Here is a 23,891-nt window from a genome sequence, read left to right as displayed (position 1 = left end):
TCAGTGGGTAAGAATTCACATTTGTTTTTGTCCTTAAAGTCTAAAGATCATCATCTGGCTGGATTTCACCCACAGTAGGCTATCACATGTTGTAGCCTCTAGCCTCTCACGCCAGAGACCGTGGTTTGAGTCCCGTTCGGAGCATAATTTTCTTGTTTATCAGGTGTAGTTTTCTCTAAGGATAACCAATAAGCATTAGCATAAAATGTATGTGTGACTTGTTTTGTGATATTAGTTTGTAGTAAATATACACTTCGAGGGTAGCAAAGATGTGCCAGAATCAGGCATGGAAACTGGTAACAATGAATCAGTCACTTTACTTTAGAGAAAGTTAAAAGTGAAACATTGTTTATCCCAATGATCCTAATGAAAGGATTTTGACAGATGAACATGGTGCCATGGTGTGTCAATGAACTTAAACTAAAGTCATTCATGTATTGCTTTAACTTAGGATCTTATAAATCATTTTGACTATTTATGTCAAAAAATAGAAATTATTTATATAAAACAAAATTGTTTACTTCACTTTACTCACTATAATATAACTCTTTTGTGATGACTTTATGTTAATGTACATGAAAATTCAAGAATCATGATATATATTAGGGCAATCCCACTGATCTGCTCTTCTTCAATGGTATTGGTCTACAATTTGAAATATGTAGCACTTGATGAATTAGTTGTTTGAAGCTGATTTGCAATAAGTTATGTGCTGTATCTGTTCTTTTGCATCACAGATGATTCAGGGAGGATAAGTTAGTCGAGGATAGTACTAGAGTGGAAGATTTAGGAACTGTAGAAACAGGCCCAGCTAGAGCAAAACTCAAAGAAAACCTTCTCACCAGCTTTGCTCTACAGGGAAGTGGTTGCTAGTGTGAAAATAAAATGGTCTAATGGCTAAGCCCCGGATGTCCTTCAATGCTGGAAACGCCTCTGGGATGGCTTGAGGGTGAGTAAATGATGAGAATGTTTTATTTTTGGGTGAACTATCCTTTCAACATTACTGAATCAACCTGACTAATTTAGTGGCACCAACAAAACAATGCTTTAAGGGATAGTTCAAATAGAAATAGCTTCTTAAAATAACAATTGCAGATTGCTATAAAAAGTGTCAATCTGCAATTGTTATTTTAAGGAGCTATTTATATTTGATCTATCCCTTAAAGCAGTGTAGAGATGGGTTGGTGTGCTGAAACCCACCTTGAAACTAGATAATAACTGCTGTTTAATAATGATATCAGATTGATCTGATCAAACTATGGAGGTGCTTTCCAGATAATGTGAAAGTCAGTCATTTCTTGTTGTCATTGAGTATGAATCATAAATCTAACATATGTCACACTGCAATCTGAGAATTTGAGATTTGAGAAACGGAGTATACCGTTCTTTATCAGTTGCATCAGTCGCAATAATGATCCGCTGACCCTCAGTGAATTTGGTGAAATACAGGAAGACAGAAAGAAAAAGACAGAAAGAGGTTGAGTCTGGCAGGTTTCTCGACAACATGCAAAGGGAGATCCCCGCCGGAGATCCAGCCCGCTTCCTACCAGGCACCAGTGCGAACACACACACACACACACACACACACACACACACACACACACACACACACACACACACACACACACACACAATAGAGATTAGAACTGCTGAAAGGAAAGCAAAACTACACACCTGTTTTTCAACAGGCTGTTGCTCGCGTCGACGCCCGACACATTCAGTCGCGATGGAGATTTAACAGAAAGCTGAAAGATGCGTTCAGTGACCAGACGAAGCCTATTGTAGCCTATGTGCAAAAAACCTCCTCGAACAACTAGAACCGAAACCAAATAAACACAGTTATTCAGCGATTCCATATTCCAGTTCAACAGACTGCTAATACGATGGCATTCTAACAACGCAGAAATAAGTAGCCTACAAATAAGTGCCAAAATTCAATTTGGATAATATTTAAAACAAAGTAGACCTATCTCACAAGTGAAAAAACCTGCCCATTTTATCGTTTCAAATGGGTGGTAACTACAAAGGGGAAACCCCTACTTCCTAATTTGAGTAAATGAGAGAGGGAGACTAGTTCAGATTGATAGTACGGGTCACAGAGATAGCAAGCAGCACAGTCCCGTATACTGTCTTGGAAGATAACAATGTAGCTTGCACATGACATATTGTCATTACCCTAAAATGTAATTATTCGTATTATTACCATAATTAGAAAAAGTATTGCATCCGTATTGCAAGCTCGAGGATTCGCTTAGCCTATACATGATAGATTTTCGTAACTTTAGAAATTACTTATTTTATAGTGGGCTCTATGCATGAAAATATCAGCCTGAAGACAACTATCCAAAATTCTTCAGTTAGCGTTGCTAAATTATTTTGAAGTAAGCATGTGTAAGTATTGATATTGTTCCATCCAGGCGACATGAGATGACTGTCAACTTGGGAACCAGGGGTGTTTCGAGATATATCAGATTGAGAAAATGTTGTTAAAAGGATTCGTCTGAAATAAGGCCTATAAACCTGAGGACAAATGACCATGAGCGGCAGTAATCACACTGTGCCGCTGGACCTGACCAACAAAAGAGAGAGTGGGAGCTGCGCACAAGGGACCGCGGGTGACCTATCCCGTTGTAGACATACCCCACAAAGACAGGTGGAATCAGCTCATAGCAGTGAACAAGGATTATCTCCCCCTGACAGTTTCGGACCTTCGTCAATTTCGCAATCGACTCAAAGAAACCACGGGGATGTCAGGGGAAACAGGACGCTTGAGTATCCCGGTCAAACCCGACCTTACACCCCTAACGTGAAGTCCACCGTCGATCTGAAGGACTTTGGAAGAAAATTGACTGACTCTTTTTCTAAGCTTCCGATAAGGAAACGTCCTTACCCGCTTGACCAGGATCACACCGGTCTAAGAAATGTTCAGGCAGGACAGCACAACGAAATCAAAGAAGAAAGATGTGGACCACTGAAAGTGTTTAAGTTTGACGCGGGTCATTTAAGTACAGATGCGAAGATTTTGACCAAAGCTTGTGGCAGTCCGAGCGTTAATTACTCCCGGTTCGCCTCACCATTTACACCGTGTTGTAAGTTTCAAGTTATTTTTCAGTTATCTTTCACATTGTGTTTTAAGAACGAACTGGATTTGTCGCTAAATCACGTAAATTGCAAATTAATTCATCATAGGCTACAATAAAAGAACAGACTGTATTAACTGGTATTAGCTGTATTAAATAACTAATTCATATCAAAAATATTATTGAACATGTCTGAATCAACCTGAATATATCAGGGTTAGATCAGGTAGAAATGACTCCTTAAGGTAACAATTGCAGGTGTCCACTTTTTTTAAAAGTGTATTTTGTGAACTCTTTGGCTATGCGCAACCATCCTCGTTAATTGGTATTCTCAAACTAGCCTACATGTCATTTTGAAAGTAGGCTGGAGAGCGTGCGTCTGCATTATGATTGCGCAGTCATGGTCAGTCCAGCCCGCGAACCACAGCAGAGATTCATTTGCAGAGACTGGCCACTTCTATTAGACTTTGCCCGTCTATTTGACACTGCTAAACCAGACACTTCAGATGCGTCGCTAGACTTCAGAATCAGATGAACCGCTGTACAAATGCATACCAATACGTATAATGAAGATATATATACGTATATCTATAGATTTGATTAACATGATTGATAACCCCCCCCCCCCGTTGAGAACCACTGGTGTAGAAAGACTCACTAAATTGTGCCCAAGACAAGAAATGACCAAAACGGAAATTGCGAGTGGGGTGGCTAATGGGGGAATCATAGCTAATGCTTATCAGAGGCTGAGCTAGGGAGTGGCCAGGGGGGCCAACATGGATCGAAGCCTGGCCACCCCCTTGCCCTGCCGCTGATGCGCATTAGCCGTACAATCCAGGAAAATGTAGTTTTTTTGGCATACTATGAGTTAAACAATCACAATTTATGATTTCAGTATTGTCAGATTTGATTGCTGTTTTATGCACTGTTCTTTGATCGTAATCTTGACAAACCATTTTTGGTCTTTCTCCATTCAAGTATATTGGAGATGGAAATAGCCTCCCGAGAGTGTCCCAAAGATGGCCAACAGTTGACTGACTTGCTAGAAAGACTTTGAGCACAGTCAATGTGAAACAGTTGAGCTAATCAGCAGGATGTCTGGTTCAGTAGCATATACAAAACGTGTCAGTGTCATTATTATTATGACATCAGGCAGAAGCAATGCAGGATTTCTATACAGATTCTAAAGAGGGCCAAAATATATTTTTTAGAAATCCCATTAACATCTTTGAAATGGAGTGCATGCCACTTCACCTACATACAACAACCTACATAATAATTTGTAAATCTAGTGAATTATACTGAATTTGGTCTTCCAGTATCATCATCTTAGTACATTAAGCCACGTTAAGTGTCTTTCACATTTAGCGTTTTAGAATGCTCCAAATTTGATTAATTGTTTCAGTTAAAGGAACGGTTCACTCAAAATTAAAAATTCTGTCATTTACCCACCCTCATGTTGTTCCAAACCCATATGATTTACTTTTTCAATGGAATATAAAAGGAGATGTTAGGCAGAATGTTAGCCTCAGTCACCATTCACTTTCATTGCCTCTGTCTTCCATACCATAAAAGTAAATGTTGACTGAGGCTGATTTATTGGTTGGAGGATGCATGGTGGTTTTTGTTTGTGAATGATAATATTTATTTTCCCCTAAAGTCGTAGGCTATCCATACTTCCAGTGGTCTCAGCAGTATTCCAGTCCACATAAACCGAATGCCATGCCAGTTCCCACTCTCTCGCCTCCTCCTCTTCCACCAGAAAGCACAGATCGGCTGCTGGCAGATATCGCTGCGGCAACACACCAAGATGAAGACGGTGACACGTGAGTGTTTTACACTTGGAAGTCTCAAAGTCATTTCAAAACACATTGTAGTTCAATCATTGCATTGATTATTGTGAAACAGCATATTTTCTACACATCATTTCCCATTTGATTTTCATCAAATAAAGAAGAGTAGATCAGACCATTTAATACCCACACTATCCAGTACATTCTTCTCTGCTATTTCACTTCCTAATTACTGATGAATCTGATAATTTCTCTCAGCTACACAGTGGGAAAGGATTTGTGTAAAGGAGGGAGAGAGAAAGATTCAGCATGTTCTGCTGATCTTTACAAGATTGGGAGAGAAAGAGAGAGAGAGAGAGAGAGAGAGAGAGAGAGAGAGAGAGATTGTCTTTTGGGTATGAGTAAGAGTAAGTGAGAAAAACTGCTTTGCACTCTTTTATCTGCCACTGGTTCTCGGGGATTCTTCGATGAGAAAGGCTGGTCCAAGGGTTGCCAGAGATGAACACATGCTTGTTTCCTCGGGCTTGGCACTAGCACAAACACATTTACTGTATTACTGTAATACCTAAACCTTTCACTCAGTATGAAAATATCACTTCTCTTGTGAGCAAAACTTCTCCAAATATGACACCTGCTGTTGATATCAAGGTTTAGTCAGCAAGGTTTAGTAATGCTTAGTAAGCAAATAATCCAGATTCAGTTCAGGAGAATTGTGGTAATATGTGAATCACTGAAATTTCAATGGATACCTTTACTAGCTAGTCATTTATTTGACATAACTTACTAGGGATAGCTTAACCCACATGAATCTCACAATTATACACAATAAAATGTTTAGTTTTATTGTTATTTTATTTGCTTTGTAATTGATGTGACTTTTTAAACTACATGTTTCTCTGAACTGATATCCATATTTCCTGGCTTCATGTCTACTTTTTGCATGTACTGTATATCTGCCAATATACCGTTTACCAGTATAACTCTCAACTGCATTTACACAAACAACATGTAGACATAACACACACACACACACACACACACACACACACACACACACACACACACACACACACACACACTGCCTCTTCCTTCTCTGTACTCTCTCCTGGCTCTTGCGTCAATGGGCATCTCGTGCTCTCACTTTGTTTTTTTCTCAACGCTTAACAGACCCTCACTTTCGGGAAATCCTGGTGTTAGTGCGAGTCTGTTGTGTGACTGCGGTTTTCTCAGGTGTCTTTCTCTCTATCACGCGCCCTTTCATATTTTTTTCTCTGCTTTGTGAGTTTAAAATGAATGGGGTTCAAAAACCCAAACATCCGCTCCTCACTTCCTCCTTTACCGCTTTTTCTCTGTTGCTTATCAGTCTCTCTCCCCTCGTTTCTGTCTGCTTTATATGATTATATTCCTGTGCCATTTCTACACCCCTATTTGTTATATCCATACTCTTTACTCCTCTTTTTAAGTCTGAAGACCTCTATAGCACTATAGGTCAATTATGCTTTTATATAAATTAATAGGCAATTGCTTTGACTTTTGGAGGATGCAAGCAACATTAGCTTGTTTTCCCATGTTATATGCAGGGGCACATTATTGCACAGGCATATATGGGCTGAAGCCCAGGGGCCTACAACTCCCATGGGGCCCGGCCTACAATTCCCATGGGGCCCAGCGTTTAAACACTTTCAGTGGGAGACGCGGTTGTTGACAAGGTAACAGTGCGCATTTGTTAAAGGCGAGTAGAATCATTGGGTGCAGTGTATTGTGAAGGCTGTCTTCAGCTCGGAAGACAATGCACAGAAAGGGGTGCTTTGACACAGAGATACCTTCACTCTCACCTTGGTTGCAGGGATTTTATAGTATCCGCAATTACTGTAACAATTTCTGCTGGAGTTATGTTTATTTCATGTATCTCTGAGTTTGTTTGCTGCAGTGGCAGCAGCAGGTATGTGCCACAGGGTATGTTAGGGGTTTGTGTTTCTGGGCTGTACAGGATGCCACACAAGTGCCACTGCCCTTCCAAAATCCCTTCATCTCATTCTAATGATGTACAGGTTCCTACGTCAGTCTCAACCCAAGCCTTATCTGGGTTTGTGGTCTAACAACTCTCAGTCACTTCCAGGAACCTAGAGAGTTTCATATGTTGAAAAAAAAGAGAGAGTAAGAGAGACTGTATTCTAACCTGCAGTATACTGTAAGTGACAGCAAAACCAAAGATTACCGAATTAAGAAATACACATGAGAAGTGACAAGGAAAAGTGTTTATGATGGGTCTGTTTATCCAAAGCAAAAAGTCTGAAATGTTGGCTTTCCCTTGTCAGCCACAAATGTTGTGAAAAATACTCAAGGGGCTCTTTGAGTTGCAGACCTTTTTAGGCAACAGATTTACTGAAAATCAAGACAATTGAGAGAATTTCAGAGTAAAGATAATTACTGCTATGTGAACAATTCCCAAGCAAATCTGTTTTTTTCTGTGTGCTATATTACAAATCGTACCACAGCTGCATTACTCAGAGACTCAGATGTGACAGATTTGTCCATATTGTGCATCTCTGCATGTCATTTATTTTTGATGCAAATAGTTTTCAATCCACCAAATATACACAGTTAAATTAAAGGAATATTCTGGGTTCAATACAAGTTAAGCTCAATTGACACCATTTGTGGCATAATATTGATTACCACAAACATTTATTTTGACTTGCCCCTCCTTTTAAAAAAAAAAGGAGCTTAACTTGTATTGATATTCCTTTAACATCTAAAATAACAGAAACATTTGATAAATAAAACATGAGACACAGGGGTTGGAGAGAGAACACAGAAAAAAAACTGGATCGCTACCTCCTGGAAACACAGCCATTTAGTCCTCTGCCAGCTGGATGTCCTCCTCCAGCAACGCCGGGCAGTGGCACTGGACCCACTCGGACATACCTCACAGAAGCTGGGCGAAAAACTGCTCCAGTACAACCAGGTCGACAGCATCCATGGTGCAGCAGGTTCCCTCCGCCAGCAACCATTTCCAGCAAGCATTCTGGAGCTTTTGGGCAAATGCGAACGGGCGGAAATGCTTCCCGAAACTCAAAGACCGGAAGAGCTGATGGCTTCGTTCGGGGCTACATCCGACCCATTGCTGGATGACCTTCTTCAGGTGTTGATAAGGAAGCTGGCGGCAGGAATTTGTAGTGCCGCCAGCTTCGCCTCCCCAGAGAGTAAGGGCCATAGATGGACTGCCCACTGGTCGGGATGTAACTTCCAGACCTCCCCCATCTTTTCAAAGAGGTCCAGGAAGGCCTCCAGGCCATCTTCATTGGGGGCGCGGGTAGGGTGTGCTCTGGGAAGGTTGCAGTGCCAGTCCCCTCTCTGGCGATCAGACTCTGGAGCACCTGCCGATCCTCTGCTTGTTCCTGGAGCAGGACTTGGAATCACTGTTCCTGCTTCAGGCGTACATCTATGAGGGCCTGGTGTTGAGTCTGCTGGATGCTGGCGATGTTTTTGAAGAAGACTCCATAATGGCGTACTCCTCCAAAGCCAAGTTTTCGGCACAACTGTGAAAAGCTTTATGTTCATGGGCAATTGAGGAGTCAGGAGACAGCAAACAGTGAAGTTCAGTCTCTTTATTTCTATACAATGTCACGGCTTATAGACAACTTAACGAAAAGGATCTTTGTATTGCTTTAGGGTTCTCTTGCTCGTGCCTGGTGCTTTCTCCCCGCTCTGGCGTGCCTTTTCAGGTCTCCCTCTGCCACCACTATAATCATAGACAGGTGTTAGGGTAATCATAACCCAGGTGACGATCCTTGCCACTCTCGCTCTCCCGCAGACTGACACATGACCAAGCCCCCCATGCCACATCATGGTTATGACTGCAGTACAGAAAAAGCACAAGATTTCCTGGAGTGCACAGGCATTGAGCTAACGTACAGGAAAGAAGGCTAATAAATACTGAATTAAGCTACTAGTAATCTCTTCTGCTTTTCTTACTCAAAATCAAGGAACAGAGAAATTGTGACTTGGCAGTTCATTTTCAATGGGCAGGTCAAAACCAAACAGAAAGTCATATTTCAGGAAGGCAGATGTCAAACTGACATATTTTGTATGCCCAAACTGTTCACAGACATAAAAAATAGATGTATTTTTTAAATGAAAAAGCCATATTCACAGCTCAGGTGATTATAATAAATCTTGGGTGGTTAGGTTACCTTTAGCTTGGTCAAGACTTGATTTAAGTATTGTAGAAACCCCCACCCCTCCAGTAGCCGGGCCCCTGAAAGCTGTCCCCTTTCTCCCCCTTTATAGGAAGCCCTGCTTATATACAGTTTGTGTCAGTTGATTTTTGGCCTTCCCAAAACGTTGCTACAAAGGAATAACCCACATGGGGCAATCGCAACAGCACTTTTAGTTCTTGCTTTAGTTCTATATTCTTCTAGTTTGCCTAAAAAATTCACTGACATTTTTGTTCTGCTAAGGTGTTTGTTTGGTGAAATTTCTCCTGTTTGAACACATCCCTGAAATTCTTGACCGAGAAAAACTTGGCTAGTTGAAGAGGTGGTTTGGACATTGCATTCTTTACTTACAATTACACATGCCAGCTAAAGAGATCTTAAGGTTAATAAATGGATTCCATTGAAGCCCATCTCTCCAAGGCTTTTGTAAAAACAAGGTAACAACAGGGACAGCTTTCCACCTGATAGGTTGACAACCTTCGATGATGTCACCCTCAACAAACTATTTTTAAAACAACCTTGCACTTACAATAATTGCAGCCTGGGGTGATGTAGTTAGTTTGGTAGAATAATTTTGGCTTGTTACATTGTATAAACTAGCCTTAAGAGTGCTAGTTCTGTCTATTGTTTAACTGTGCAGATAAATTTGATCTTGATTTGATATTTTATCTTGATGACTTCTGCATGCTCACCATACTTCAACATTACTTCTATGGTCCAAAGTCAGTTTTTTATTAATTTTAATAAATCTGCTTTTTGCACTTATTGAGTATTAATCACATTGTTCTAGAATTGTTTTGAATAGTAATGGTCAGTCAGTATGTTATGTATGGAAATTAAGTTTTTGGACAATTGAAATGTAAGGTTTGTAAGGCCTTGTAAGGTTTAGGCCTACATTTTGATAAAAATATAAAAGTGTGTTTCAAGCCAGTGCAGGTTTCTTCTTTGCAGAATTTTCTCAGGGTTTCATGGGAAGTTCTGATAGAGGTGTCTGAAAAGCACAGAAAGCCCCTAATGCAACAGTAAATATAATGATAATTATTATTCAAAACAGAAAGAATGGTGCCATTGTCCCCGAGGGCAGGAAGTGACTTCAAACCAAAGTAGCTGTTACTGGAAGCAGATTTAGAGAAAAAAAACATTACTTAAAACTTTTCAAGAAGAGTCCTCTCTCTCTCTCTCTCTCTCTCTCTCTCTCTCTCTCTCTCTCTTGCACACTGTGTTAAAGTTTTCTTCCTGTTCCAAAACTTTAGCTTCAATGCTCTCACATCACACTGGTTTTCTGTGAGATGATAGGGAGCTAAGCATTTCCCTGTACTCACCAACATCACTTAGAGGTTGCTTTTAGAGCCACTGTGTACAAGATGAGTCAAACAAATAATTGATTCACAAACCTGTAGTCACTCAGTCAGCTAAAGGGTCACACAGTGAACCTTCCTTTCATAAAAAGGAAAAAGGGTGTTGTGGCAGGGCGGAGGGCGGGGCCGGGTCGTGATCCTACGCACCTGGTCCGTATTAGGCTAATCAAGCCTCCGAGGTATAAAGGTCGACTGCAGGGTGTCGTGCGGGAGAGAGAGATCGTTAGCAGACATGTCCGTCATGTGTGTGTTTATGTTGTCTTTTAAGTTTCTCATTAAACTATTATTTACATAGAAAAGCCGGTTCTCGCCTCCTCCTTTCCATTGATTATGTTACACTGGTGCCGAAGCCCGGGAAGGAGGGATACGCCGTAATAGAGTTCTCGCCACTACCGTCCACCCCAACGGAGCAGCCGCGGCCATCTGCCAGGGGGACGAGGAGCCCAGCCGCCTGAAGAGGACGATGGCCGCCGACCGCGAGGGGAGAAGGGGCTCCTAACCGACCACCTGGAGCGAGAGAACCGCTGCCAGGGGCGGGGGAGACCCCTTCTGTTCCCCGAGAACGCGGCGGGGTGTTCCGTCTGCCAGGGGCTGGAGGACTGCCTCGGATCTGCCCGGAGAGGCGCGGCTGTTGTCCGATAGAGGGTGGAGGAGTGGCCGAGGAACAAGCTGCGGCGTATCGGAGAACTGGCGAGTTAGAGTTTTTATTTTTTATTTTTTTCATCTCTCTCTCCTCTCTCTCTCACTGTCGCTCTGCGTTGGCCTGTATCCTCTTTTAAATTTTACAGTTTTTGGGGGGTACTACACTGTTACAGGAAGTACTCCCCATTTTAATTATTTCTGTTTCCCTCCCCTTGTCCCCTCCCTCGTCCAGGTAGATGGGGGATGACCTGCCGGCAGACAGCGTGAAGGCGCCCTCCCCAGGGAAAGGGGTGTACGTCAGGCCGGGGGCTCCCCAGCCTGAGAGAACGAGGGAGGAATGTGGCAGGGCGGAGGGCGGGGCCGGGTCATGATCCTACGCACCCGGTCCCGTATTAGGCTAATCAAGCCTCCGAGGTATAAAGGTCGACTGCAGTGTGTCGTGCGGGAGAGAGAGATCGTTAGGGGACATGTCCGTCATGTGTGTGTTTATGTTGTCTTTTAAGTTTCTCATTAAACTATTATTTACATTGAAAAGCCGGTTCTCGCCTCCTCCTTTCCATTGATTATGTTATAGGTGTTTACCAACCCGTATTCATTCAAGCTAGATTTATTTGGTCTAAGCTTCTCTTCCTCCTGAAATCACAATGCATCCCTATAAAATGTAATGTTACTAGTTTATGAACTGGTGGACAAAAATTATAGGTGGATTTACGTGTACTTAAAAAATATCACAAGTAGAGAGTCCTACAGTTAAGTTAAAGGAAAAGGCCTCATCCCATTGCTGTAGTGAAGGAGAATGGTGCATTAGTCACCTGGCTTATTGAAATATATCGGCAGGCCCTTAAAGACCTGGACATTTTCAATAACCTATGACAAGTAAGGTGTAAAAACACACAAACAAACAAACAGGCAAATGCTGTGAATTGATTTATAGTATACCCAAAAATGAAAAATCTGTTTGTATTGATCCAAACCCTCTATGACATTCTTTCTTCTTTCCTTTGAACACAAAAACAGATGTTAGGCAGAATGTTAGCCTCAGTCACCATTCATTTTCATTGCATCTTTTTCTATACTATTAAAGTGTATGTGACCGAGGCTAACATTGTTCCTGGCTGAGGCAGAATATTCTGACTGATGCACCCTGAAGGATTTATGAATCAGTTGTTATTTTTTATGTGGTTTACAGGAATGTGTATGTTGCTTTGAAGTACGAAAGTGACGGTGAACGATTCATGTGTTTATGCATCTTTGTCTATGTTCATGTATTTGCAGGCCTCTTCACATTGCTGTGGTTAAGGAGAACAGAGAATTGGTTGTCTGGCTTATTGAAATATATCGGCAGGCCCACAAAGACCTAGACATTTTCAATAACCTACAACAGGTAAGGTGTAAACAAACACAACTTAAAACAAACAGGCAAACACTGTAAATTGATTATGAAGCTGCTGGCTTGCCAACTTGCACTCACCACATGGCTGCAGCAACACATACAACCTCTGTCCTCTGCTTTTGTGCTCCCATGTGTCAGTGGCACTGTGAGTGCACAGACCTGTCGGACTGTTCCCTGGCTTTCACATCCTGTTCTTGTCCTCTTCATGTTGTGTTAATACATTCTTCCACCATTCTCACCATTCTCAATTACTGCCATTGCATGTCTTGCTAGACCTCAAATATCACCTCAAATTCATGTTTAGGTTTCACTTGATGTACAGACACACTCTTTCACAAAGAGACTTACATGCATGTAAATTCACAGGCATCAGGCAGTTACCAGAAGCTGCACATATGTCTTAGCTGCGGGCTGAATTTTTTTTCTGTCAGATTTTTGAGGTTAACTTTTGTGTTATATCCTGTCTTCAATTTTAATTTCCACCGAAATGTGAACTGCATATTAGCATAGCTTTGAATCTTGGATTGATAGATTTTATGTGACATTCAATTTGCAGCATTTGTTTGGGTTTCAAGGTATTTCAAGACCAATCTTGATATTAGTAAGCAAAACAAAGAGAATAATGCTAAAAAAAAAAAAACATTTTAGAAGAGCAGTTAGATTCTCAGCTGACTGGCATAGTACTGAAGAATGTGTTACTACTGCTATCATTATTACTACTGTACATCGTTATCTGTATCTTTAGAAATCGTTCGTGCAGGAATGACTTGTATCACCATCCCTGCAGTTCCACTCTCCTCTTTTGTAAAACATATTCTCCTCCCACATGTCTGTCATGACCAGCACTGGCACTGACATTTGAAATGCAGATGAGAAGAATCTTATAGGGTGTATGTGTGCCTGGATGCATGGCAAATTTGTGTTTATGATAGGTTTTGCATGTCAAGCAAGACCGCAACTGATATTTCTGTTTGCATGGCCTTCAAGTGAATTCAGTTTACAGAAGTGTGTATGTTTTATACTAGTATGAGTATGTGCAAACACAATTATAGCGGCATGTGTATGAACTTTAGTTTCCTCGTTCCGAGAAGTCACATGACCCCCTCACACTCTGGATTGTTTCTTAACATACCTTATGTTGAGGTTTACAGGGTATTAAAAGGGACTTTCCCTTTTGCTCTCTCACTCTCTTTCTCTGCACACTTGTAACATATTTATATATTTTATCTTGATTAAGAAAAATGTGTCTGCTTTTGTATTACAACTTAGAGACTAAACGAAATCTTCACAGTAAGACAGTAATACATTTAAATCTACCATTGACATTCATTTAAATAATGTCAGTCATTTATATGCTGGTAACTCTTTACAATTACATAAATTGAACACAAGAGTTAACATGAAACAATGAACAAAACATGTAGAGCGTTTATTGATCTTGTTAAATATTAATTTTTACACATTTAACACATTATTCTTTAAAAGTTAGCATTAATGCATTGTAAACTAACACTACATTCAAACTGATTATAGTTCATTGTTAGCTCATGATACCGAATGCTTTATCTACTATTCACTAATAGAAACTTACTTTTAGGTGTAATAAATACTAATTAATTTTGGCATGGCAGAAATTTATACATTACATAATAGCTTTGCACTGTTTATTTGTCATATCTTTTCTTGTCTTTTGACTTTTGTTGCAGCTCTGTCATCAGTGATAAATCATGCAGGATTTAGTTTCAGTTCACTAGAATGTGTTCATGTTTCATGCATCTCTGTCATGAGTCTTCACCCTCAGTCTTGTCCTTATTCAGCCAACATTCCCCTCTTTTTTCCTTCTTTTCCCCCCTGTGTTTACGCACAGGAATGTGAATGTAAAGACACACGGCAGGGGAAAGGAAAGGGATTTTCCTTCTGATCCATCTCTTCCCTTCATCACTACTCTCTCCCCTCCGCTTGGTAATTTCTGACTCCTCCTATCCCTTTCTCCTCGTTATTTCCTCCCCTCATGCTCTTCCAAGAACTCAAAGTTTCTCTTGAAAGGTTTTATGGTTGTTTAATGGCAAGTTATTCCAGGTTTAGTCCATCATTTCCTCACTTGAGCATTTTCCTTTTTAAATCCTGCTGAAAAAAGCCCCATCTAAAACCAGCATAAACAGGTTTTCTGGTCTTAGCTGGTCTCGCAGCCTGGCCTGGCTGGTCTGTTTCCTTATTCTACAGGGGTTTTGGCAAACTGGCCATCTAGCTAAACCAGTTAAGCCCCATCTTGGCCAGGTTGGGAGACCAGCTAGACTAACTTAATCCAGTTAGAAACCGCAAGCTATCTTAGGCTGGTTTATAATGTTTTTTCTGCAGGGAGGGCTTGCCTAAAGAAGATTTTCACTGTTGTAGCTATACAACTGATGTAAGCACTAAGAAAAACCCATAAAATGTTATGTGTGTGGTAACATGTCTTGTAGCACACACACACATGAGTGAGGGTGTGATGTTCAGTGAGTCAGACAGGATTCAGGGAAATATGAGTGCTATTTTCATAGGAAGGGAGGGCCACGGGCATTGTGACACCAGAGGAATTTCTGCAGCTTCAGTCTTTCTTTATTGTCTAGTAAGATGTGCCTTAATAGAACATCCTCCCTCCCTCCCTCCAGCGTCAAACCATCAACCCTCCTTCCATATGCCAGCCCAGAGCCAACTCTACCTGCTACCAGGACTTAACTGATTCAAATCTTTAGTGGGTATCATTAAAACCACAAACCTCTGCCTATTTCTCTCACTTTCAGTCTTCCTCTCTGGCAACAAATCATACAGTTCACACATTAGATTACTTGCTCATGGCTTATTGTATTCATTTTCTGTACAGTATTAAGTTGAAATATCAGCAACATTAGCTTTAATTTACTTCCTTCATCTGAGTGGTAAATTACATTGGAAGAACTAGAAGAATATTTGTGTTGCTCTTGGAATGCTTACAAAGGAGCGTCAGCCCAGTTTTATCTCATTATCAGTAGATCTGTGGAACAGACCTTTAACCTGTTAGTCAAGTTCCAGGATAGCAGTTATGGTTATAGGAATCCACACCAGGATATGACTCAACCTTCTAATCCAAACTTGTACATCTTTTCAAACATAGATTTTTGTGATAAACTGCAGAAATATTGATATGCAATAGCATGGAAGTTGTTATGGGTGGTGTAAAAATAGATGGCCCATAGCTCTATTGTAAAATCTCTATCTAAACCCCCACCCACTCTCTCTCTCTCTCTCTCTCTCTCAGACACCATTGCACTTGGCTGTAATCACCCATCAGCCTGGTCTGGTGGAAGCTCTGTTGAATGCAGGAGCTGATCCTGACGCTCTCGACCGTAATGGACAGACAGCGTTGCACCTGTGCTGTGAGCACGGAGAGGTCGACTGCCTTTCTGTAATCCTCAAACACTACGCCCACGACTCCTCACACCACCTGGAGATCAGGAACTATGAGGGTGAGTTCTGGATTAGTATATGGCCCTGTTTAGTACCACAAATAATAACAAATAAATATATTACAATAGAAATGTATATTCCATGCCATAATATGTCTGTGCACGTCACCATCTGTCATGATAAGATGCAACCATGAAATAAGGGAAATTACCATATCGGAAATTACAAATTAATTCTTGGACATGTTTCACTGGGGGGCAACAAACAGAAAACATCATGGAACATAAGATGTTCCTGCATGGTTGTATGATTATGTTTGGGAAAGTTTTTACTGATCAGGAAGGAGACAAGTATCACCATCTAGCTTTATTTGTAGATTCTGACACTTGAACAAACAAGCATCTTAGTACTCAGTTAACTGTTTCTGTATTTCTGTTGCACAAGACAATGCCTTTCAGTTATTATATATACTAAACATAACATAGATGTTCTTATCAACTGTTGATGGATGGTCTAATTGTAAATACGATAAAGAAATCATGTATAAACATGATGTCAAAAGCAGAACAAACATATGGGTGAGAACACTCATTTTTATATTATATTACAAATTACATTTTTGACAGAAATTAGTGAGACAGCTAGGACTTGTAATGTAATGGTATATTTTAATTCGGGAAGTCAGGTTAACACAAACTGCGCTATTTAAAAATTGTTAGTGGCCTTTTTTATGCTGCCATTTAAAATATACAAGCCTTCACAGTGATAGGAAATAAATCAATAAAATCAACTCTTGTGCCTAAAGGTGGACTTGTGCTCTGGAGTAGAGCTGATTAGTTCCTTCATTAGGGTCTGAATGTATGTTTGGGAAATTTTGATTTGGAAAAATTAATTTTGACTCATTTGTTACAGTTAACTATAGTTAATCTCCGGTGCCAGTGTCATATGTGTGAGTGTCAATCAAGAAAAACAATATGGGCTAATCCCATTTTTAGAAAGAAATCATAAAATGTTATATAAAAAAGCATACTTTTTTATAGCCTGCTTACAAGTTACATTAAAATGTCTTACTGAAAGTGTTTCTTTGAAAAGACAAATGACTAAATAAACATGCAATTTAGAGGTGCAATATATTTATTGCCTAAATAAATAAAGGTCAATAAATAAGCTTTTATTTTTAGTTATGCTGTTAGTTTTTCCTTTACTGAAAGTGTAAAATGTATTGGTTTGCGTTGTATTTGCAATCCTGTGAAAACACCCCCACCTCCCGTGTCCACTCTTGTCTTGGCAGCAGTTCACAAATGTCTTACAAAAGTGCAGCACATCTCTGTATTTCATTGCAGATGTGAAGAGAGTGTTTACATAGGAGTCTTAAAGGTACAGCAGCAAAAAAATGGCCTGTTTAATTCTAAGCGTTAGAGAGAGGTTGGAAAATGGTCATAGAAACATAGTGGTTGCTTTAGTGGTTCATTTCATTTCACAATTATTATTATTTATTTATTATTTTTGTCTAATTATTAAGGTCTGACTCCCCTCCACCTAGCTGTGCAGAATGGAGATAAAAAGTTGGCCAAAATGTTATTGGACAGCGGGGCTGAGTTCAACGCTGGGGTCAGTGAAATTGTCATCCATTCCCAATCACTCGATTTCCTGTTCATTTGTCAGTTGTGATTTTGTGTTTCCCTCATGCATCTCTCTTCTTTTGCTTTACCCTCTTTATCTCTAGGATTTACTGCAGAAGTATTTGTTGTTTATGAGTCTCTTTTCCTGTTTTACTACAGGATAACAAGAGTGGCCGCAGTCCACTGATACATGCTGTAGAAAACAACTCTAATGACATGGTCAATTTTCTGATCGAGGTGTGTGTGCATTTATTTTATGTCACAATTTTTTCCTCATACTTTACAGCTTATGAGTCAGCTATTCTGCAGAGCTAGTTTTCAGTTGAAGTTCTTGATCACCACTTTTGTTACAATCTTTTTCTTTCATTTTTGACTATGGGCTGAAGTCTTCTGCCTCTTAATCATTGTTACACAATTTAAAATCTTTGATTTGCCTGTGAGTGAATCAGAAGCATTTATTCATGATGTTCATTGTCTCGCTCTCTCCCTCTTTCTCTCTCTCTCTCTCTCTCTCTCTCTCTCTCTCGCTCTTTCTATATATATATATATATGCTTGTTCAGAGTGGGTGTAATGTGAATGCACAGTCGTACAGTGGGAACACAGCCTTGCACAGTGCCTGTGGCAGAGGTCAGATAGAGATTGTCAGGATACTGCTGAAGAATGGAGCTGATAGTAGTGTAAAAAACAACCATAATGATACCGCCATCATGGTGGCAAAAAACAAAAAGGTGAGGAAAATATTGAAGGTTGGGCTTTGGTGATATATTTTATCATTATTAACACTTTAAAGTGATTTATTCTATTTATGCAATGAAAAATTAAACTGACATCAAAATATTTTCACTATAAAGTTCAATAGGGTAAATATTAATGCAGAAGTGGGTAGAGTAGCCAAAAGCTGTACTCAGTTAAAAGTATGATTACTTCAAAAACATAATTACTTAAGTAGAAGTAAAAGTACTAACATAAATAATTACTTGAGTAAGAGTAAGAAAGTATCCAATTAAAAGAGTACTCGAGAAGTGGTGGTTGCATAGTGGGCTAAAGCACATAACTGTTAATCAGAAGGTCGCTGGTTCGATCCCCACAGCCACCACCATTGTGTCCTTGAGCAAGACACTTAACTCCAGGTTGCTCCGGGGGGATTGTCCCTGTAATAAGTGCACTGTAAGTCGCTTTGGATAAAAGTGTCTGCCAAATGCATAAATGTAAATGTAACTTGTTACTTTCACAAATGACATAATAGACATTTACTCCCCTATACTCAGTTACATAATACACACTGAACATGTACTACAGAATTATTATTATTATTAATGGAAATTTCTTTCAACTTTCAGTGAAGGTTTTATATATATATATATTTAAAGTGAATGTTGACCAAGACTGTCAGTCCCTACATTGTGTCTAACATCTTTTGTGTTCCACATAATACAAAGTTTCACATTGGTTTGGAACAACATGAGGGTAGTCATCTGCAGAACACAAATTCCAATTTTTAAAAGATTATTTTAGCTCTGTAGGCCAAATTTTTGATGCTCCAAAAAGCACATAAATGCAGTATAAAAGTAATCCATAAGACTCCAGTGGTTTAATCCATGTCTTCAGAAGTGATATGATAGGTGTGGGTTAGAAACAGATCAATATTTGTAATTTTTTGCTAGACAGCAGGGGGCGATATGCAGAGAAGAATGTGAATCACCAAAAACAAAAGAAGAATGTGAAAGTGATCTGTTTCTCTGTTTCTCATCCACACCTATCACTTCACTTCTGAAGATACTGATTTAACCACTAGAGTCTTATGGATTATTTTTATTCTGACTTGTGTTTGTTTGTTTAGCTTAAAATTTTACCTTGTCACCTATTCTCTTGCATTGTATGGACCTACAGAGCTGGGAAATTCTTCAAAAAATCTTAATTTAAATTCAGCAGATGAAAGAAAGTCATACACATCTGGGGTAGCATGAGGGTGAGTAAATAATGAGAATTAAAATTTTTGAGTGAACTATCCCTTTAAGGGCTCTTGTCAGATCTGGATGAATTTGTCAATAAGAAGAGAGGTTTGGAAACATTTCTAGTAAGTATTACAGTGAAAACATGAAAATGTCCCACAAGGACATGATATATATTGCTGAAATATAAACCAAAGCAAGATCATGCTTTACTAATGCTTTCTTTCACTATTTCATGGCTTTTAAAGTCCTGTGTGGATTCTTATTTCAGTGTAGTTACAGTTTTCAATGTCGTAAGTATTTAGATCGTTAGTTCTGTACTGCCGCTCTCTAAATGCAGAGCATGCAGCCCACGTAGGGCACCAACCCTGATCGTGGAACACTCGCAGTGTCTGAAACTGCCCCTATCCACTATATAGTGCACTATTTTGAGTTTTCGCTATTTTGTAGTAGTGTCTGAATTCTGAGTGAGCCACTCGTTCACTACTTTTGTTCACTCATTCTTACCCACAATGCACTCTAATTACAAGTGTACATTTCAAGTACAACCGATGATGGTTAATTTCCCACAATCCACCACGGGGAAGACGTAGGAGCTGAGAGTTTACTGCTTCCTTCACTCCTGCAATGTTTTATTTCATGCTGAATGTAGTAAATTACTTTTTGACAAATCATTACTTTAAAATAACAATAACATATAGAGAGACAAAACATACAGATACATTTTAAAATGTACTCTGTATTTGATCAAGTGTGTTTACTCTTTATATTAACACAGTATACAGTATATAAAAAATGACAAACAGAATGAAGATTTATTGTATTCATATATTATTTAATAAGAATTACTAATAAGGCCCATGTATTTTAAAATGTCATATGTGTCGTTTCTGCACCAGCCTCAGAGCTCCAACACTCTAGTCCGAATTTACTCATTTCGTTCACTTACTGCTGAGATATAGTGCACTAACTTCCATTCACTATATAGGAAATAGTGAATGAATGAACGATTGCAGACACAGCCTCTCGTCGCCACGATTGCCTTGTGCACATCACATGTGAACGCGTTGAAATGCTGTCTTTTCGCGCTCCAGTTGTCGATCACGCGAATGGCAGTAATTTACATTTAACTTGGATGTTTACATGGATTTACACAGCTAATCTGCCTGAAGTAGCTGCGATAAATGCATAAATACTGCTTATGACATGCATATATTTCTGTACTGATTTACATTTACATTATGCAATTATTACAGGGACAATCCCCCCGGAGCAACCTGGAGTTAAGTGCCTTGCTCAAGGACACAATGATGGTGGCCATGGGGTTAGAACCGGTGACCTTCTGATTAACAGCCCTGTGCTTTAGCCACTACGCCACCACAAAAATGACCATCTCATTACACAGAAAAGCCTGTGTTAGAATAAGAGCCTAAATTTACCTCAGCGTGCTGCCTTAAATTGGAGCTATGACTTTAATCTTGAAATATCAGATTGTCTTGGTATTAAAAGAAGGCATTGCTTGACGAAACTATTATTTTTTTCACTGTGTGGAGCAAAGAAAGTGTTACACTTTGAAGAGTTTGATGCTGCTGCACTGATGACTTGAGAGACAGTCTCATCACTCAAGTGGGAGCGTCTCATCGCGTGCAGCTGTGAACATCCGCTCTCGTAAATGTCCCATTCAATAATCTCTCAATAAATTACACATTAATTCAAATTAAACCCAGTAATGTAACGACAGTAATGCCACACATTGTAAAGAAGTTAAAGTAAAAAAAATTAATTAGAAATTTACTTGAGTGAGAGTAAAAAGTATCCATTAATAAACCTACTCTAAAAGTAAAATTTTCCCCAAAATGTTACTCAAGTAATTGTAATGAAGTAAATGTAACAAGTTACTACCCACCTCTGATAGAATGAACAGAGCATGCAATCATAAAAGTGGTGATTCCCAAAATTCCTTATTCGGTTATATTGAGTATTAATAAATGTATATTAATTATCAGTCAGATGTATCACCATAACTCCTGTAACTCTTCCAAACAAGTGATTATGTGTTATATCTCAAGGTGTCTGACGTGCTGCGTGGGAAGGGCACTCGCAGCTACACTGTGAAAACGCTGTCTAACAGTAATGGTAAGAATCACACAGACACAATTCACTGCTCTCTGAAACTAAATAGTTAAAATTAACTTAAAGTTAATTTTTATCAAAGACCCCATTGAATTCTGTAGATTTTAATTCATGTATATTGAAAAAAATTAAAATTCTCTCATCATTTACTCACCCTCATGCCATCCCAGATGTGTATAACTTTCTTTCTTCTGCAGAACACAAGCAAAGATTTTAAGAAGAATATCTCAGCTCTGTTGGTCCTCACAATGCAAGTGAATGGTGACCAAAGCTTTGAAGCTCCAAAAAGCCCATAAAAGTAAAAGTATCATAAAAGCAATCCACACGACTCCAGGGGTTTAATCCATCTCATGAAGCGATCCAATCGATTTTGGGTGAGAACAGACCAAAATATAACTCCCTTTTCACTGAACATCTTGCCATTACAGTCTCTAGGCATGATCATGATTTCAAACTTGATTAAACTTCCTAGTGCTTGACGCATGCACAAAGTACTAGATGGTGCTTGGAAGTGTAATCAAGCTTAAGATCATGTCAAGTTCTACAATTGAAAAAGGAGTTATATTTTGGTCTGTTCTTACCAAAACCTATAGGATCGCTTCAGAAGATGCAATGGATTACTTTTATGCAACCTTTATGTGCTTTTTGGTCACCATACACTTGCATTGCAATGACTTGAAGAGCTGAGATATTCTTCTAAAACTATTCGTTTTTATTCTGCAATAGAAAGAAAGTCATACACATTTAGGATGGCATGAGTATGAATAAATTATGAGAGAATTCTCATATTTGGGGGAACTATGCCTTTAACTTTGTAGCCATCTATATTTTATTGCACTTAAAAGTTGACAAAACTATCATATAGCAGATATGCCTAATTCAATTGTCTAATTCAATGCTCTCTTGAATGTCCTTCCCTTTAATACCATCTGCAACCAACTAGCAAGTAGATTCATGACTGTGATGTAAAGAAAGCCTATTGGCTATTTAAAAAAAATAAAAAGGATAAGCTTTTCGATACGTCCCGCTCAAACATCCTGTTACAATAACGTCACCAAAGGATAGAAAACTGCTGACCTCAAGCAATTTTATGGGGTCTTTTAAGTTTTCAAATGTTGTTGTTTTTTTCCACTCCTGTTTAGGCTCTCCTGGCAGCTCAAATCATTCTCCACGGTTAACCCCCACTCTTCAGCGCAGCTCCTCACTTTCTCCTGTGGCTCCTGTTTCACACTCACCCCAAATTAATTCAGCAGAGAGCATTTCAGAGCACCAATCACTGATGAGCAGCAATGAAAAAACACTTGTGCAAACATTACCAAGGACATGCAATAATATGGCCGCAGACAACAGGGAAAGCTACGGAATGACACTCCATACTTTCCCCTATCGTCCACCATCAGCCTATGACCAAATTAAGCCTTCTGTCTCTCACATCCAGAGAAGGATGATATTCCCAGGGTCTCCTCTTTACTATGGCCCTGGTATTCAAAGACATCCCTATTACTCAGATTCACAGATCATCTTCTTCCCTGGGATCCCTGTGCCGCTTTCGTATGGCTCTCCCTCAGAGTGTACTGTTAACCAATCAAGGCCGTCCAGTCACAGCAGTGACCAATCAGATATGTCTTCTATGAGTGTAAACAGTGAAGAAAGAGGAGTAAGTTGATAATGGCCAGATGTGTAAGCAGCTGTGACATGGCCAACTTAAGTGGTGTTGTTTGTAGATGAAAACATACTTACAGATTAATAGCATGTATGTGTATCTAAGCATTTTTCAAGTCTGTTCATTTCGAAGTTATGTCAAATCAATGACATAATTGTTTTAGTATGTTTGCTATACCATATAAGTGCCTTGCTATATTATTGAATTAAAAAAGGGATACAATATTTTTCATTTAATTTTATTCATTACTATTTTGGTTTGGACAGTGATTAAACCAATTGAATTTATTTGAATTTGAAAAGCACACTGCATTTCAAACAGCGAGGTCCTCAAATGTCTTTTATTACACACACATCATAGCCAATATAAATCAAGCACAATGGAACTAGAGAGAGAGAGAGAGAGAGAGAGAGAGAGAGAGAGAGAGAGAGAGAGAGAGAGAGAGAGAGAGAGAAAACACCAGTGCTGTGCTATTATCAACCAAAAAGCATGTTGACATGCTTTTGACACTTTGTTTTTTAATGTGCATGGTGAAAATATTGTTTATGTAAAAAAATCCCAACATTTTGACAGCTACTTTTATTCTAATGGACAAAAACTTTAAATGG

The 23,891-nt window shown here is 39.4% G+C and overlaps 1 protein-coding gene across 1 annotated transcript; it reads left to right on the top strand.

Moving 5' to 3' along the window:
- Window positions 1–2,102: 2,102 nt before the first annotated feature.
- LOC127658277 (NF-kappa-B inhibitor cactus-like) lies at window positions 2,103–23,888 on the top strand. Its single transcript, XM_052147480.1, has 9 exons — window positions 2,103–3,089; window positions 4,741–4,906; window positions 12,369–12,477; window positions 15,764–15,971; window positions 17,435–17,523; window positions 17,694–17,771; window positions 18,096–18,263; window positions 21,557–21,623; window positions 22,763–23,888. The coding sequence occupies exons 1-9, from the start codon at window positions 2,531–2,533 to the stop codon at window positions 23,284–23,286; spliced, it is 1,968 nt and encodes a 655-aa protein (XP_052003440.1). The 5' UTR covers window positions 2,103–2,530; the 3' UTR covers window positions 23,287–23,888.
- Window positions 23,889–23,891: the final 3 nt, after the last annotated feature.

The sequence above is a fragment of the Xyrauchen texanus genome, chromosome 17 (genome assembly GCF_025860055.1).
Source record: "Xyrauchen texanus isolate HMW12.3.18 chromosome 17, RBS_HiC_50CHRs, whole genome shotgun sequence".
In the NCBI taxonomy this organism is placed as follows: Eukaryota; Metazoa; Chordata; class Actinopteri; order Cypriniformes; family Catostomidae; genus Xyrauchen; species Xyrauchen texanus.
Note: the sequence above shows the minus strand (reverse complement) of the source record. Positions and strands in the feature narration are given on the sequence as shown.